The following is a 17,478-nucleotide window of genomic DNA, read 5'->3' on the forward strand; positions in this document are numbered from 1 at the left end:
TATCCCACAGGTGATACCATCACCCACGTATGAATTCATTGTTTTAGTTCAATTTCATTAATCTTTGTTTATTTACTATGTTGTGTTATTAAATTTTAATTAATATATAATTTGTTGTTGTAAATAAAATTGTTGTGTTCCCTGAAGTATCTTGAATATCAATTCATGCATGGGGAATTGGTGATGTCAGTGCTTCGTCTTCCCTCTTGAACTTATCTAGCTAATCAACATCTCACCTTATGTTCGTTATCTTTCCCTGCCATAGCCAAGTTCCACCATCCTGAGCAGGAAATGATTATTCCTGCAGTACAGGAACTACCAGGAGCAAAGGGGGAAATGATTACAAATTATAGGGACAGTACCACCTAACATAGTCTGTCTTCTATGCTCTCCTACTCAGGAAATGCAAGAATAGCTGTGGCAACATTCTCCAGGCTCTTCTGGGATCATTGATGATCTCATTGCAGGGTTCCTGAAATAGATTCCAAATAAAGACAGCCAGGAATGGTTGGCACTTCTCCTGGGCTAGTGATGCATCATCTCTCCTAGCTCTTCTCCAGCCCAAGATGATAACACTAGTACATATAGCTATGAATTTTATCAATTGGTCAGGGAAAGTCTCAACATCTTCCTGTAATTCCCCACATGCCTGCACTTTTCAATAGTTGATTGGAAGACCTGCTGGAAAATACAATGTTATATTTCCTTAAATTTCCTTTGTATGGAAATCAGAGTACAGAGGAAGGGTTTCAGCACAGTTCCTGTCTCAGTTCTTGGCACGCTGTCAGACCAAGCAAGTATTAAGTGCATGAGTTCAAGAGTTGTAATCATCCCCCCCAACAATGCAGCCTCAGTAATTCCTTTTGGAGTAAAAACTGTGAGTTTAGAAACTGAAGTGACCATCAAAAGGCATTAAGGAATTTTGTTATGAGATGTGTATAGTTACACTATTTCAAGTCCTCCTTGTGTGTGTGTGTATGTGTATGCGTAAGCATGCTTTGTAGAGCTTACATGTAATGTAATCAGATATAGAAGACATTTAAGCTGATAAGTTCTTGTCATCTTTATGAGTTTTGGAAACAGAAAATAAAGAGAGAAACTTCAAAAAGAAATAGCACATAATTCAATTTGTTGATTTTCATTTGTTTTGTGTGTGTGGTTTTTTTATTAAAATATTTTTTTGCTGTATAGATAGTGGAGACTTCATTTCTATTGCCTTCTGAGATTGCTAGATTTGCAACTGATAATTCTGTGATGTTGCTCAGCCCCTCATAATTAAGGAAACACATTTAGTAGTAATATATTCATTTTTAATCTGTAATTTATATGATAAATTAGTTTTTGAGAAATTAGTTCCTGTAATTTATATGATAAATTATTTCTGAAGAGTAAAGGTGAAATGTTATACTGTGGAATAAGTTTATAGAAATCCTGCATATGCTTAAACTACAGTGAAATGCAAGGGACTGTATTACTCATCTTTTTTCTTTTATAAATTTTTACCACTTAGTACAATGTATTTGCTGAAATATTTGCAGCTTTCAGGACTCTATGACTTAGCACTTATTATAGAAGATAATTTCTTTCTGTCTTTCACCAGCCCTCCACCTTTCGACATACATCTTCGTCTTTCTGATGTGTGAGGGGAATTACATTTGGCTCAGAAACAAAAAAGGGTGTATCTCCTTCAAATATTTTCTGTCCTGGCCATCCCACTTAGAGGATGAGGAAGCTCTTGGGAACACGTGTGGGTTATTGACTGCTGTGTGTCTGCAGCAGTCCTGTAAGCCCTGCCCTTCACTTCTTGTCTGGCAGTCTTAACCAGGCAGGAACAATTAAGGGAAGGATCTTGAGCTGTGCCTGTCAATTACTGTTGAAAGCTAGTTTGCAAATGAAGTAATTTGGTAGAGTTTCAATCTCATTGAGCCATATCTTACATCTTTTACATCCTGCCAAGTCTAAGCAGTGTTTTTCAAGTAATTGTGCAAATTTCAGTGTGTGCAAGGAAATGTTTTTCTATTTGCTTGGTTTCTGTAATGTCACACAATTTACTAATTACATGCCAATCATTAGATAGCATGCCTTGTAAAGTGTCAATTGAGTAATTTGTGGTAAGTTACAAAGTTATATGCTTTCCTCTCATGGTCAGTAATGGTCAGTACAAGAAATTAGGAAGTTTTGTTTTCTATTTTTAACTATCCCACGAGGAGAAATAACCTTGGTTTTAATCTTGTGTTCACTGAATCAAGGGGAGCTTGGCTGTAGACATCAGCAGAGCAGATTTCAAGCCGAGATCTGCAGAGACCTCTTTCCCATTGTAAATGCTAAGCCTTAGAAATCAGTGTCTGAATTCACATACAGGATATGCTGGTTGTCTACCTAAAATATAATTTTCCTGGACTTTATTTTTAACTTCTCCACTTGGTGCTATCACTGCTGAACATAAAAGGTATGTCTGGATTTGCACATAGATGATTAATGTGGGCAATCCCTGCAGAATCAAAATCTCATAATGTATTGATTTGCTCTGTATACCCACCGTAAGAAAAATGTTCCTGTAGGAAATAGCAGACAATACATAGTTCTCAACGTGAAACATAATTCACTAATAAATACAGGGAAGAGTCTCAGAATAAGCACTTTTCGGTATGGAGACAGATGGCCACATCACTTGGCAAACATTTGGCTTTTTTTCCCTGACATGTTTAAATAATCTTTATCAAGCAGTAGACATAGATAAAAATCGAGGTAGACTTACATTTATCTAAAATAGAATGACAGGTTACTGTAGAAGCATCCTATAAATAACTACAACCAGCTATTGAATGAAAGTCAATTAGCTGTGGAGTGGATTTCTACTGGACAAACATAAATACATAAACATATATTTCTTGTAATGAAATGCTCTGTCCTCTTTCCCAACCCAGGACTCAACATAGTGTTTATATACCTGGCACAGCATACAAGGATTAGAGGCAGAACCAGATGGCCATACTTTAACTTGTCTTGTTTATTTAGGTGATGGATAGCAGAGTCCTGACTATACCTATTTGTCTGACCATGATCACTTATGTTCTACTTTGGACTTCTGCACACACATGCACACAAATGGAAGTAAAAAAAACTCTTTTTGTCTTTATTCTTTAGGCTTAGAAAGAATTGCAAGAGATTCAGCCTATGAGCAAGAAGGAAAAGTTCAGTTTGTAATTGATGCAGTATATTCCATGGCCTACGCACTACATAACATGCACAAAGATCTCTGTCCTGGATATATTGGTCTGTGTCCAAGGATGAGCACAATTGATGGTAAAGAACTACTTACCTATATCCGAGCAGTAAACTTTAACGGTAAGTTATATGTACTCCTTTTTTTTTTTTTTCCTACCTTCTTGTTCTTTAAATGTTTCAGAAGTGACAAGATGTGTTTTCTTCTATATATAGGATACTTTAAGGCACAGTGGAAAACACAAGATTAGAAGCAGTTCTCATTCAGTCAGAACTGTGAGTTTTTCCACCTGCTTTGAAACCCCAAGTGTATTTTTCATCTTAACATTAAGCTGCTCCCACAGGATGCAGATGTTAAAAATAAGAATCCATCAATCAAAATATTTCAGTGAAAAGCTGCTATTATAGAAACAAGTTGAGGACTCATGCAGTCCTACTGACAGATTAAAATCCTTAGATGGAGGTTGCTCCTGTGTTTACAAGAGAATGAATTGAAAATATACCCTTTTGAAAATTGCATCCTTTTGCAATTACTGTTAACAATTTCTTTACATAATCAAATAGTGGAATTTTCTTTTAGCTTACGTGTTTAAGTCTCAATTAAAGGGCTTACTAGAAGTTACAGCTGCTTTTCCTTATCATTGTTTTTCACTCAGTGATGTAATCAGTTTTAACACAACTGCAATATATATTTTTAAACAAAAGTACATAATATTCTGTGCAGCGGGGGTCTGCCTGCTGGAGAAATACAGTTACTGTTTCCCTTGCTGTCAACAGTAGAGACCAATAAAGAATAGGCTTAATTTATGAATGTAGAATTGAAAAGAGTAGAACATACTTGATGGTGAAATAAAGTTGCTGAAAACTTTCATGAATTTCATAGCTGTTGTAGGCTATATTTCCCATTATTTTACAAGGAAATTGAACAATGTTCTTTACTGTGTTTTCTTTCTATTTTTTCCCCTATGTGGCAGTAATTCACATACTAGGAATGCCTTCTAACTATAGAGAGAATCACTGTCTATCACAATTCACTCCTGTGACCTCAGCTGCCAGCCTTTTTGAAAAAAGCACAAGGTCATTTTGAATTTAGCTTCCAAGTGGAAGCATTTTTTTGCTCTAGGTAATGTACCAGACCATTTGGTTGATATGAATATTGGCTGTAGTTCACAGTTTTTTTCTAAATCTTTCTTCTTCTGCAACATTCATAAAAAGGGAATCCCTGTCTCTGGGAATACAGAAGATAGAAGGAGTTAAAATAATTCTTCAGTGATTTTTAAGAAAACCTGGAACAAAATATGTAGTTAACAAATGGGAATGTTGCTATGATGACAGAGGTAGGCAACATATTGTAAGGTCTGCAGTGATAATTATCTACATTTCCAACACATATGCTTTTGCGTCTGTGTTGTTAAAGTGTAAAGAAAGCGATCAATTTTCATTTGGTTAGCATGAAAGATTAGCATAAAAAGATAAGGTGTACACACTATATAAAACCTTTTCCTCCCTAAAGATTGTTGTACTTCATCAATAACTGTCTTGATTTCACTGGCTGACTATTGAAACAACAAGGGGAGATGAAAGAGTGGGATTGAGCATTCTGGACGCTAATGAAAAAGGATGTTTTTGAAGTAGCAGTCTTTCAGTATCTAAAGGCAGGCTGTAAGAAAGAAGGGGATGGACTTTTTAGCAGGGTCTGTTGCAATAGGACAACAGGAAATAGTTTCAGACTAAAAAGAGTGGAGATTTAGACTGAATATAAGGTTATAAGGTTTGTTTTTTTTTTATGATAAAGGTAGTGAAGCACTGGAACAGGTTGCCCAGGGAGGTGGTGGATATCCCATCCCTGGAGACAATCAAGGCTGGGCTGAATGAGGCTCTGAGCAACCTGATCTGGCTGTAGGTTTATTGCAGGGGAGTTGGACCAGCTGACCTTTAAGAGTCCCTTCCAAGTCAAACGATTCTATGATTTACTGAAAGAGGAAAGCAGAAAAAAAAAAAAAATCTGTGATTTTAAAATTCTGTCTTGTGGGATGCATAAAATCTTCTCTATGTTAGGCTAATCCACATTATGTACTAGTGTACCAATTTTCTGTGTATATCACTTGATCCAGTATTTCCCTTTTTGAGGTCATGAATTGGGAGGCATTATCAAAAGACAGTCTTTGATCCTGTGCCTTTTTCTGTAAAACTCAAGTTCCTGCTCCTCAGAAAAGCACTGTAGCTGTGTCTGACTTGGTTTACAGAAATGAATAGGTATGCAGGTTGCTAGACCTCATGTGGTGGAGGTTGACTGTGGTGCTGCATGTTAATTTTGGCATGAGTTCCTGGTTCAAATCACCAATAATGTAATATTTTAAAAATGAGACGATACATGAGAGGGAAACACTGGCTTTGAAAGCCATTCAAGGTAACATTTTTCTGTCCTAGTAATAAAAGGATCACAGCATTGCTGAGGTTGGCAGGGACCCCTGGAGATCCCCTGCTTAGATCTGATTCAGCTAGATCAGGTTGCTCAGGACCACAACCTGTCAGGTTTTAAATATATCCAAGTATGGAAAATCCTGCAAAATTTTCTCTGAGCAATCATTTTCACTGTTTGATCATCCTCACAGTAAAAAGTTCTTTTCTTATGCTTAAACAGTATTACCTATGTTTTAGAATTGAACCACTGTGCTTTAGGGTTGTAATAATCTTTCTTAACCAGTATAGTAATGTGTGGGTGAAACTACAATTGATATGTTCCTACATTTAAGTCAGTGGGATTCATCTCACAAATTGTGACCTGTGTTATGAAGGACACTTTTCTGTCTTATGGGGAGCCCTTGCAAGGGGAGGAAAATATGCGTATCTCTGGTTATTGGAGTTATTGCTCTATTTTTGATTGCAAGCAATTGCTTTGAAATGTGTTGATCTTTATTTACTCTGTTTATTCTTATTTACAAATAATAAAGAAGCTTTACTCCCCTGAAGGATTAGTCTGTGTAATATTCCATGACACCTTCATGACTAAAGAGTGGTAATAACCACCAGTGCACAGTATACTGATGTAATTGATACGACATTTGCTTCTGCTTGGATATTCTTCTGCCAGTTCTATGTTAAGTGCAGAAAATATCACAGTTCAGCAGTTGAAAGGAACAGAATTTTATTTTCACTTGAGATCTGAATTACTGCTGAGTGCAGTCTCCTATCTTACTATTGCCTTTGTTTCTCTTAGAACGAATATAGTGTCTGTAAACAATTGCTTTCCATTTACAGTGGGCATTTTAATTACTAATTTCAATTCATAGAGGAAGAAATGACTAGTGTGTAATTCTGCAGCCTATTTGAGTGCATGTAGAAATTAGAAGTTTTTAAGAAAGAGATAAATTTTAAAACTCATATTTCCAAGCCAGTGCACTGACGCATGATCCATTTAGATCACTGTGTTCTTGGTGGTCATTGCTAGTAGAGCATAACCAATCTTTTCCAGCTATTTGTTCAAAGAATACTTAGAGATATCAGAATTTTCATGTTCCTTCTTATCTTGGTGTCTCTCTGGCAACAAATGAATATGTTGTCACTCGATGGCATCCTTTTAAATAGAGGCACCACATTTGAAAGATCTTTCCTGCCAGTTTTTGTATCTAAACAGCATGAGATATTTATGTGGAATTGGTGTCTAACATTTAAAATTATCTAAAGCAAATGTGTTTTTCTGTAAATTAGGTTTATAAATAGTAAACTGTCATGGTTTAATTGTGTCACGACTCAGTAGATCTCCTTTCGTATTTCTACTGTGTTCTTACTGTGACTTCATTTTTCTGCCTAAAAATAAGTAAAGGTTTTCTAAGAGTTTTTACCCTCACATGTGCTGAGTTTGTTTATGAGAAATGTTCATCTTTTGTCAGTAATGAGACCTGCATTCATAATGGCTGGAGGTGTTTCAAAGTGTGGTGTTCTTTTGTTGCTGTTCTATTCATTTGTTATTGTTGGTGGTGATTGGTTTTATTTTTAATTAAAAGATTTATTGTCCTTTTTCTTGGATAGGAATAAACCACAGAGTGATAAGATTGATCAGTGTCCCCCTTCCTTGTTGTCCCACTTCAGAAGACAGAATTCATGGTTGAATTCCAAAACAAAAGTCATTGCTCATACTGTACATTAAGAATTTCTTACAGAAGAAAACTCACTCTTTCTATATAAAATGATTTGTAGCAAATATGTGGTGCTATGTAGCTGTTTTATGCCTATCTTTAGGCATATATTTTTGATTACATTAATACACTGTAACAGGTCCAAGGATAAATACTTAGCAAACGTCACACACTAAACCAAAATATATTTACATCCATTATGAGTCTTTCACCAAACTTCAAAGTAAGGGCAGAACTTGACCTGTACTCTTGTACATGCAAGCAGGCAATGTCTGTCTGTCTGCCTGCTTGCCTATCTATCTGTCTATTTACCTTGATGGTCTACTTGCTCTGGCATCTTTCCTGGTGAGGAGCTAGAAGGGAGCAGAGAACGGGTGAAAACAGGTGAAAGCCTCTACTAGCAATGCCTAGATCAATGTCTGTTTCTGCCAGAGTTCACTGCAACATCACTTCCCCCTTCTGGTGAAAAGGAGACAGTAAGTAAATTCAAATTCTGATTCTAGCCTTTCCTTTTGTCTTCTCTGGGACTATGTAAAACAACTGTGTTTCTTGCTGGGGTTTTGTGACAAATGTACAATGGCACTGGCCAGATTGACCAGAGATGTTATGGAGTCTCCATCCTTGGAGATATTCAAAAGCTGACAGTTTTCTCTAGCTGTCTCTCCTGTAAGCAGAGGGATTGGACTAGGTGATCTCCAGAGCTTCCTTCCCACCTCAGCCACTCTCAGGTTCTACAGCTCTAACTGGACTCGAAATAAAGAAAAGTAAGCACTCACCCTTGCTTTAACTGTTTTAAATGAATATATATTACATTTATTCTTCTGGCACCAATTTCGTAGTCTGTTTGGATTTGCTGCTCCTTGCTGCTATTTGTGTTATAAATCTGGTAATCAAATGCCTTTGAGAAAAGAGTAATTTTGTCTGCTTTCACATGAAGCGTCATCCCCATTTAAAAAGCAAACATACAAAATTTCATCCTAAAAAGTTAGGATGGTACCAGACAGTGAGAACATAAGAACAGAAACTGTTAGGGAAACTTAAAGCGTTGACAGTTGCATAGAACAAATGAACGATCATTGTACACTGTAATATATATAATATATAAACATATATTTTCCCAGAAAGCATTATATATAGAGGGCAGTTTTTTAAAAAAATGAAGAGCTGAATTTCTCATGGAGAATTTTGAACCCTTCAGAAAATCATTATTTTGGGATCAGCTGTTTACCAAATTCATCTCCTACTGCTATCTAAGACATTAATCTGATCTTCACTTAGTAGTCAGCTCAGACAATTTTAAATGTTTTCTTCAAGAAAGCTGACACCTCACTATTCGTTCACTAAGTACAAAATTTGCATTCGCAAATCATTATTTATCATTAAAACAGAAGCTTTAAAGTGGGTGCCCTTTGAAGTTGACATGTTTTGACATTTTTTAGGGCATTAAGCACAATAGAACTAAATGTCCCACTTAAAATGTACTGGAGCTATGCTCCTAATTTATTATTTTTAAGTAAGTGCTCAAGTGTACCGCTACAGATAGAGAAAAAACAACTTTTTGATATATTTGAACACATCTGTGATTTTTAGTTAAGAATATTGTCAGTTCATTATTTAGGAACTTGTACTGTCAGAAACACTTAGCATCATGTGATACCACTGGTGCTGTGTTCTGATGGGGTTAAAAACTATCCTAATATCTAGTTTCCTGCGCCTTTATGTTGAACTAAGAAAGGAATAGTTACCTCTGTTCATTTCTTACTGGCGATGATTTCAAATAAGTTCTGCTTTGTCATGTTAATTATTTTAATGGAATTAATCCAGGTGGCTGTACAAGAAACTGAAATAACACAGTGGTTTGAATCACTCTGAAGAGGCTTGTGTAGCATATGGTTATAATATGTGTAGTGGTCAAAGCTCAGAGCTGCTATGATTCTCAGGTACCTCACAAATCCATGTGATTCAGAGCTTATGAAAATGCCAGGTGTGAAACTGGAAGACAGAACCTAAAAGTAAATGCAATTTATTGCCATGCTTTTGCCGTGTATGGAGCTTAAGTACAGATTAATTGAGAAATATATTTGCTTCATCTAAAAAATTTACGATGTGGAACATGATTGGTGTCAATTCTCTGTTTTGAAGAACAAGGTCTAGTTCATAAGGTATTGCAGGATATTTAGATATATTACAGTTTTCTGCTAAGATGAAGTAAAAAACTCAAGCTATAGTGAGAAGCACTAGAAACTCTTGCCACTCAGTGGAAAAGTCTCTGGGTGCAAAGAAATGGAATCCATAACATGCATCATTTTTAGCTTTTAGTCAGTGTAAGAAACATCACAGCTACAGTTCTGTCTAGTTATTAAGCCCTTCAGATATGCTTTTTACCTTAATTACCAGGCTGAAGGCCAGCCACGTTTTAAAGAAAATCTTCATCGATCTTCCGTCGAACTTGGGTGGTAAAATTGAAAATATCCTATTAAATCTATAAAATCAAGTGAGAATGTCTATACAAATTATTTATGTTTCTGTATATTGATTTATAGCCCACTTGGCAAGACATGATTTCTGCAAGCCAGAAGGACAGTCATGAAGGGCACTGAATTGTTTTTTCAGTGCTTTGATGACAGAATTGCATGAATCTTTTTCATTTTCCTACAGCATCTTTCAGTTCTCTTAGGAAATAGACACATTGAAGAGAATACAAGTTAAAAAAAAGCAACAAGCATTTCATGAAGGATATTTGGTATTATAAATAAGCCCCACTTAGAGTTCATTCATGTAAGAAGTGATCTAACTGGTAATAGCTTGTAAGTGACTAACAGAAAACAGAGCCATACTTCAAAGAAGTTGCTCTCTGTGAAACTGCCTTGACAAGTCATAGATTCTCATATGAGGAGGAAAAATACAATTTCTGTATGTTGGAGAGAATGATGGAAAGCCGGGTAATCAATACCTTGGAGCAGGAATTACAGCAAGGAGAGAATAATTTTATAATTAAGAGGCATTGCCTACATCATCATCTCCCTAGGAAAACGTAGTATTCACCAAAATCAAGTCTACAGTTAAGCAGTATTGGATTCAAGAGCAAGTTAGACACGTTAGATCTTGTACTCAGAAAGCAAAACCAGGGAGAATATGAGTAAAGTAAACATGATGTTTAAAAGGAGATGATGAGATTCAGGTCATTCCTCACCGGCAGATAGTTTTGCCTCAGTTTCAGTAGCTGATGTAGTCTAAAGTAAGTGTCTAGTTCTCCATACAGCTGAAGGGAAAGGCTGATACCTCTAAAGGCTACCAGAGAGCAATCCTGTCCATTAGCATTTAGGCACCATAGCAACTCATCTACTTCTGTGTATTTTACCGCAAGAAACTATGAGTCAGAGAGATTATCTCAAAGGCTGGTTAAAGCATTTTAATAGCATGAAATATTAAATATGCAGAAGATAGTTTATCTTAGAAGCTTCTCTAATTTACTTTGGTAGAGGAAGCATTTGCTGCTATTCCTGAGGATTAAGGTATCCAATCATTTTAGGCATACAGCAGGTTGTGTTTTATGCTGAGCAGATTGAGCCCAAAATGTTGCTCCCCATAGTCTTAGCCAAATCTCTCCCTTCTGAGCTTCAGGTAAAATGGATTTGATACACAAATTCCTGAGGTGTCCTATTTTAACTAAAGAGACTGTTTCTCTTAAATCTCCTGTGACTCCATCATAAAAATGGAATCTTTGATAATTTAGAGTAAAATCATTTGTAGTAGAGATTTTAGTTGCAATTTTGTAGATTCTGTCCATAGCTCAAAACCAGAGTGATGACGCATTAGTGAAGTCTCTGTGTTAACATTTTTCAATTTGTGCCAATTTCATTAAATTATTAACTTTTATTTAACTTTTACATAAGCATTTAATCAAAAATTACCTTTCAGTAGACAGAATATTCTTTACTAGTAGTTTTACTTGGCAAGCAAATTGGCAGCTTGACTGGCACTTGGATATAGTTTTATTTGCTGGTAACTGAGCTCTTCATGTATGGTAAGATTGTCGAAAGAGACTCAGCTGCATTTCAGAGACTTAAAACCTAGATTTGTTTTTAGCTACCATATCAAAACTTATAGACCAATGATAGCTTCCTCCTTTGGCCTACCTGTTACAATGAGTGAGATTTATATCCAAGATGGATAAATTTGATATTGACTTGCTTATATTTTAAGTGTTCAGCATGAGTAAAAAGGATACGATACAAACATTTTACATTAAGTCAAAGATAAGAAATTTATTCCTCTGAAGACTTCCAGAAGGGAATTAGAAATATTTAATATAGTAGTGCTAACACTGTTTTGGGATGAGGATGATGGAAACATTGAAGTTTGGTCTTCCTCCTGGACTTTTCATATTGGTCTAGGATTAGGATGTTCACTAAGAAATAAAGGATTTGATTTTTAAGACTTTATCCAAAGGAGACTGAAGCCATGCGCCAGAATTCCTAGAAATCCTACTCAAATGGACTCCTAATATCTCACCTAAGTACCACCCCATCCTCATTTTTCAAAGAGAACAAAAGTTGAAATAAAAGCAGAAGAAAAAGCAGAAGACATTCCTTATGCCAAAATTCAAAAACACGTACAGAAGGTTGAAATAGATCCAACAGAAAATAAAGTGACTAAGAGATATGTCATTCCGTGAACTCAGTCAGCCAGACCAGAAGGAATTTTAAAGCATGTTGCAGATGCAATTTAGACATATTCTGTAGGAACTTTTGACAGTAGCAGTGTGATACATATTGCCAAAAGTACTTCTGCTGATATTACTTCAAATGACACTTCTTTAAGCATGTTTCATTCCTGCTAAAACAGTGAGTAACTGTAACTTATTTTTCAAAAAAAAAAAAAAATACCCCACAGAATGGAGAAGTAAACTCTGGGTTAAAATCTGAAAGAAGGGAAATATGTGTGTGTCGGGGTGCAATTGTCTTTTTAATTCTGAAAAGAGCCTGCAGTACTCCTAAAATATATATATATACATATATATATATTGAAGTTGATAGATTGTAGCAAGAATACACATTGAAAACCGACTGTTGGTTTACATATAAGTCATAGTCTTTCATGTATTTTTATTCTAGTGAAATCAGAATCAAAACAGAAATATATGACTCCATATTTCTACTGAGCCACCACTGAAGCACAAAATCTTAGTGCAGTATAGGAGTAATTTTATGCATTTCATTGGAAGGTTTTTTTAATTATGCAACATATGCAAAGAAGGAAGCAACCTAACATCAAGGTCTAAATTGGTTTTGGTTTTCATTCAAATGAAAATTTGCTGTTTTATAGAAGATAAATTACAATTTACCCTTTGGGACTAAGGGTAAGAGAAGTTAGCATAATTTTCAAACATTATTTATTGCTCTTCAATAACAAAAAAAAATTAAAAAGTAACCAAACACTGTTGGTTAGAGAAATAAACTATCAATGTGCTATCATAGTTTTAATGTAAGTGAGAAAATTTTGGTTTAGAAACAGAAAAGAGTTTTCATGTAATACTGATGGTTGATTATTCCATCACTCACTTTTATGTTGTTTCAATGAGTTGCACATCAGGTGTCATGGTATCATGAAATGACTGTCTTTCATGTTTCATATCCTTCAAATACGTGAAATGCAGCTTATTTTGATAACATCTTGATGAAAAGAATTTTCACAGAATTGGGATTCACTAGTTAAGTCCATTTCTTATGAAAAACCACAGTTTTCTAGTTTTTCGAGCAATAGATTTATGTCTCTATTCCTAGAGGTCCATGCAATTTACATATCTCCTTGTAATTTTTCCATGGGTTTTAAGATAGATAAGGATTTGAAATTGCTAAAGAAATTTATGATTGCAATTTACCAATATAGCCAACAACAAAGTAGAAATTCTACTCTATTCTAATCTATTCATATGTTTAACTAATTAATGAAAAAGTTTCTTAACTTGTGATTGCAAGAAATCATCCTTATTCTGTTATCTTGTCCTAGTGTTCAATAAAATGCAAATGGCATGCCACAGAGCAGTTAATGGTGATTATTACAGTCAGATGTTGCCAGTGCCTGGAAAAATTACGTACCACTGAATCAACCTGAATGCACTGAGGTTATGAGGATTTAACTACTTTGTTAAATTAGTTCACCATTGTTTTTTACCTTATGAAATGGAATGTCACTCAGTTTACTGAAATATGTACTGAAAAGTAGGTAACAAGTGTCACCTGTTATTTGGGTGAAAAAGGAGAATCCTTCAGCCAACCAGTGAAATGCAAAAATATTATGTTTATTAACCATACTGGACATAAAGTTTCTAAAGTAGTCACCCTAACAGTTTTAAATAATTAATAAAGATCGGCTAAAGCAAAATCATAGTCAGTTGTGAAGCAAACAGATCAAAAAAACCACTTGAAATTGCTATTCCTTATTATGAGCATTATATAATCACTTAGGTGTCACTTCAAGCTTATATATTGCACTTGCTCTGTACAGGAAGACAGTGCCTGAGCTTGAAAGACATCCTGGTAACATAGTGTGCTGGCAGTTGTGCTGTCTGTCACATACGTTTATTTGCAGGAGTAGGAGAACAAAGCAGTAAGAAACAGTCTTTGCTGTTCAATAAATAAGTATTCCCCTTGGAGCTATATATTTTCCAGTGGAATGGGGAAGGAGTCTGTGTTTGCGTGTGGTGGGCAAAGGTGGCCATTCTATACAGACTCAGTGAAAAGTTAACTGCTATTTGTTATCATCTCTGCACTGTGTACTGCTACCTCCTTAGAATTTGTGTTCTTTCAAAGTTAAACATACACATACCCATCACATTCTTTAAATAGCTAGAAACCCTCAGTGCTCTCTGTTGTATCTTAATGAATAGGGGCACGGAGACTTCAGTAGTAGATTGCTTTCCTTTTACTGTAAATCTAAGCAAACATAATAACGGATGACACATTATTGCTCACTCGGAGCTCCAGCTGGATCAGCATTTGAGTTTCTTGTTTGGCCCTGCAGCTATTCTGGCCTACCCTGGCTTTGCTCCAGTATAGTTTGATCCTGAGTTGAGAGACAAAAATGTATTGGCACTGTTCCTGTGCCACACATAATCACATTTTGTAAATATATCCCTAGGTAGCATCAAGTCACTACTCATAATATGGTCATTTAGGGAAGCCGTGTCCCACTTTTTGGAAGAAATTATTATGCATTTAAAGGAAAGTGAACGTGATGTATGGAACCTCAAGTCATCATCTGTGTGTGAGATACGCAGCTGCAGGGCAGTCGGACTCCTCAGAACATACCAGTCTGCAAACTTGAAAGGTTTATTTAGTGCAGTTTCAGCCATGGTTCTTCCAAGTTCCTACCCAGAGATCTGAAAAGAAAGCCTCAGGATACGAGAGTCCAGTGCTTATCACGTTGGAGAAAAACAACTAAAGGTGATTAGAAATAACCCTTATATTGACATACAGCCACTGTGGGAAGGTTTCTACTAAGCCAGCTGGTGTTTAAAGGCTCTAGCTCTTGATAGTTACAAATTGCTGTATTGATCTTCCTTTATGCGTGCACTTACTGCAGCTCAAACACTGATAATTTTTTCTGTTTTGCACTTTCATTGTTTCTTACCAGCAAGAGATACTGCTCATGCACAAAGTGTTTAGGCAGGATTTCTTGCTCACCTGAGCATAAAATGCACACGGTTTTGTTCTTATAGTGAGTTGTCCTGAGCCTCATGCAGTCAGTCAGAAAATTCTACAGAATGTGTATAACAAAAAGAAAGTAACATATGAGCAGATGTTTGCAAACCCAAGAACATTGTTGATTTTTTACTTCCAGCTATGGTTAAATGTTCAGGTTGTTCCTAATTTCAACTGATTTGCTCTAAAGTCAAATTGACCTTTTTAAGATTCTTCATGTTTCTATGTTGTTTGCCTGACCGGCTGATGATTCTGAGTGAAAACATCAAGGACATTGTTTCCAGGAATGAAATCTCTTAGCTTCCAATATTGCTAGCATTCAGGGCAAGTCTGTCTGAAATGAGGGCTAGTCTTTCTTGTGCCGAGGTATTGCTATGTCAGCAGAGTTACCTCCCTCAGCAGCTGTGATCTCCGTGAGTTTGTAAATGCACTTCACTTGGGTTCTGCCCAGAGAGGGCAGATCGGATCAGAGACATAATCAAAAAGAGGAGTCTCTTCTGGATCTGAACTGCATTGAGGTTGAAAAGGTAGCTGTGTGCCTCGCATCTTATAAGCTTCCGTAAATGCTTCAGACACTCAGAGGTGCAAATCAGTGCCACTTGAAAGGTTCTTAGACAAATAAATTCAATACAGTTCTTGATCACCAAAATAGGTAATTAAAATGTTGTCCTTGTTATTGATCTTTGTCGTATAAAAAGATCTTCCTGTTTCATAAGGATGATTTTCAGACTGGAATTTGGGGTCTGTGGCTATGTAGACCTCGTAAATTTATATGTATTGAGATTAAATGGGAGGTGGTCAAGAAAAGGAGCAGTTCTCATGGTGTTCAGTGTTTTCAGAGATTACATACATCTTTAATCGAAGGTTATATATGAAGAATGAATACGGATCTAAACATTCACCTTTATTTTCAAGATTTAATATAGACATCTGTTACTCTTCATACGTTGTAAATATGGCTATAAATATTCATGATTTTTTCCCTTGTTACAGCTACAATTGCTTCTTTGTCCCTGCTTAGAGGTTCCTCTGCCATAACTCTTAGCATCCAGATCAATGGAATATTTTTGAAAGTATAAATTGTTCAGCTTTGTGGTCCTGACTTGCTAATGATTTGTAATGAAGCATTTAACAGAAATGAGCAGAGACCTTGATCTAGATTGCCAGACAGATATTTAACAAGAGAGATTCTGAGAAGGGAAGTGTAGAAGGATAATGAAGCCTGACAATAATAAAAAGCCATGGACAAAGCATTGAGGGTGAGAACAAATGAATGTGACTCCCATAGAACAGGGTCAGATGTTGGTGCCTGAAACATATGATGGAAAGTAATAAGGTTAGGCAGAGAAAACCAGAAGGGCTGATAACTTCAGCAGTTTGACATGCTACAAATATTGAGCAGTAGATAGATTAGAGACAAGGGCTATTTATAACAGTATTGCTTTTTTTTTTTTTTTTTTTTTTTTTCCTCCCATGAGAAATAGCAGTAAACAGTATGGACACTTGATGATGTAAGTGATGAAAGATGTAGTTTTTCTTAGTATTGTGAAAGATGGTAGCAAAACTACCAGTATCTGTTTGGTTCACCTTATTTTGTGCATGTCATACAACTAGGTAAAGTAGAAGGGAAAAGAAACATAAAAATTGAGTGATACAGGGACTCATAAGTTTTACCTATTAATAAAGCCAAATAGTATAAGAATGGAATTCAATTTATTTCACATTAGATATCTACAGTACAAGTGTCTGTACACATGAAGCAGTTGATGAGACTGCTTTTATACTTAATGGAGAGAAAGTTACTTAGTGGGACATGGTTCACTGAATCATTTACTTGTCTAAAATAAGCCAGATGAATTGTACTGTAGAGATTCCTCTGCTGACAACAAAGCTAATCTGGAAAACTGTATCAGCTTTGTATGTGTATGGTGCAGACTTCTAAAGACAGGTGGACAGAATCCAGTACTCTGTCAGGGGAAAAATAAACTTGAGAAGGGAAGCTAGGAATAAGTAATGAATTGTCATTATTGTGTCACCTGAGCATTGTCCACTAGATGTGAGAAGAAATGGCAGAAATGTAGAGTTGGTGCAAAAGTCCTATGATAAAAATACTTTTTGGTGAGATGTTACTCTAATTATCAAGAGTGGCAGAAAGCATACTTCATTTAATAGTAACATCAGACTATTGTTTTGTGTCTGTTTTAAAATCAGTGAAAGGGGAAGGAGTTGGTATGGAGTTCTCCCTCATATACAAAGGGATTATATAGGCTTCTTTTTCTTACAATGTGCTGATTTTAATAAAGCCAATTCCAAATGATAAAATCTCCTTATCAATAAAAGAGTTAACTCTGAAAAAAGATGATTAAGATGCACCTTGTCAAGATAGATTTTAAATAACACCATTATGA

The 17,478-nt window shown here is 35.8% G+C and overlaps 1 protein-coding gene across 5 annotated transcripts in view; it reads left to right on the forward strand.

Moving 5' to 3' along the window:
- The window catches only part of GRM8 (glutamate metabotropic receptor 8), a 324,211-nt gene that overhangs the window by 207,981 nt on the left and 98,752 nt on the right, over positions 1 to 17,478 (forward strand). For all 5 annotated transcript variants that reach the window (XM_425426.8, XM_046903818.1, XM_046903819.1 and 2 more), the window contains one exon: positions 3,148 to 3,348. In XM_425426.8, the coding sequence (XP_425426.3) occupies positions 3,148 to 3,348 (201 nt within the window). The remainder of the gene's footprint in view (positions 1 to 3,147; positions 3,349 to 17,478) is intronic.

This window comes from Gallus gallus, chromosome 1, assembly GCF_016699485.2.
Source record: "Gallus gallus isolate bGalGal1 chromosome 1, bGalGal1.mat.broiler.GRCg7b, whole genome shotgun sequence".
In the NCBI taxonomy this organism is placed as follows: Eukaryota; Metazoa; Chordata; class Aves; order Galliformes; family Phasianidae; genus Gallus; species Gallus gallus.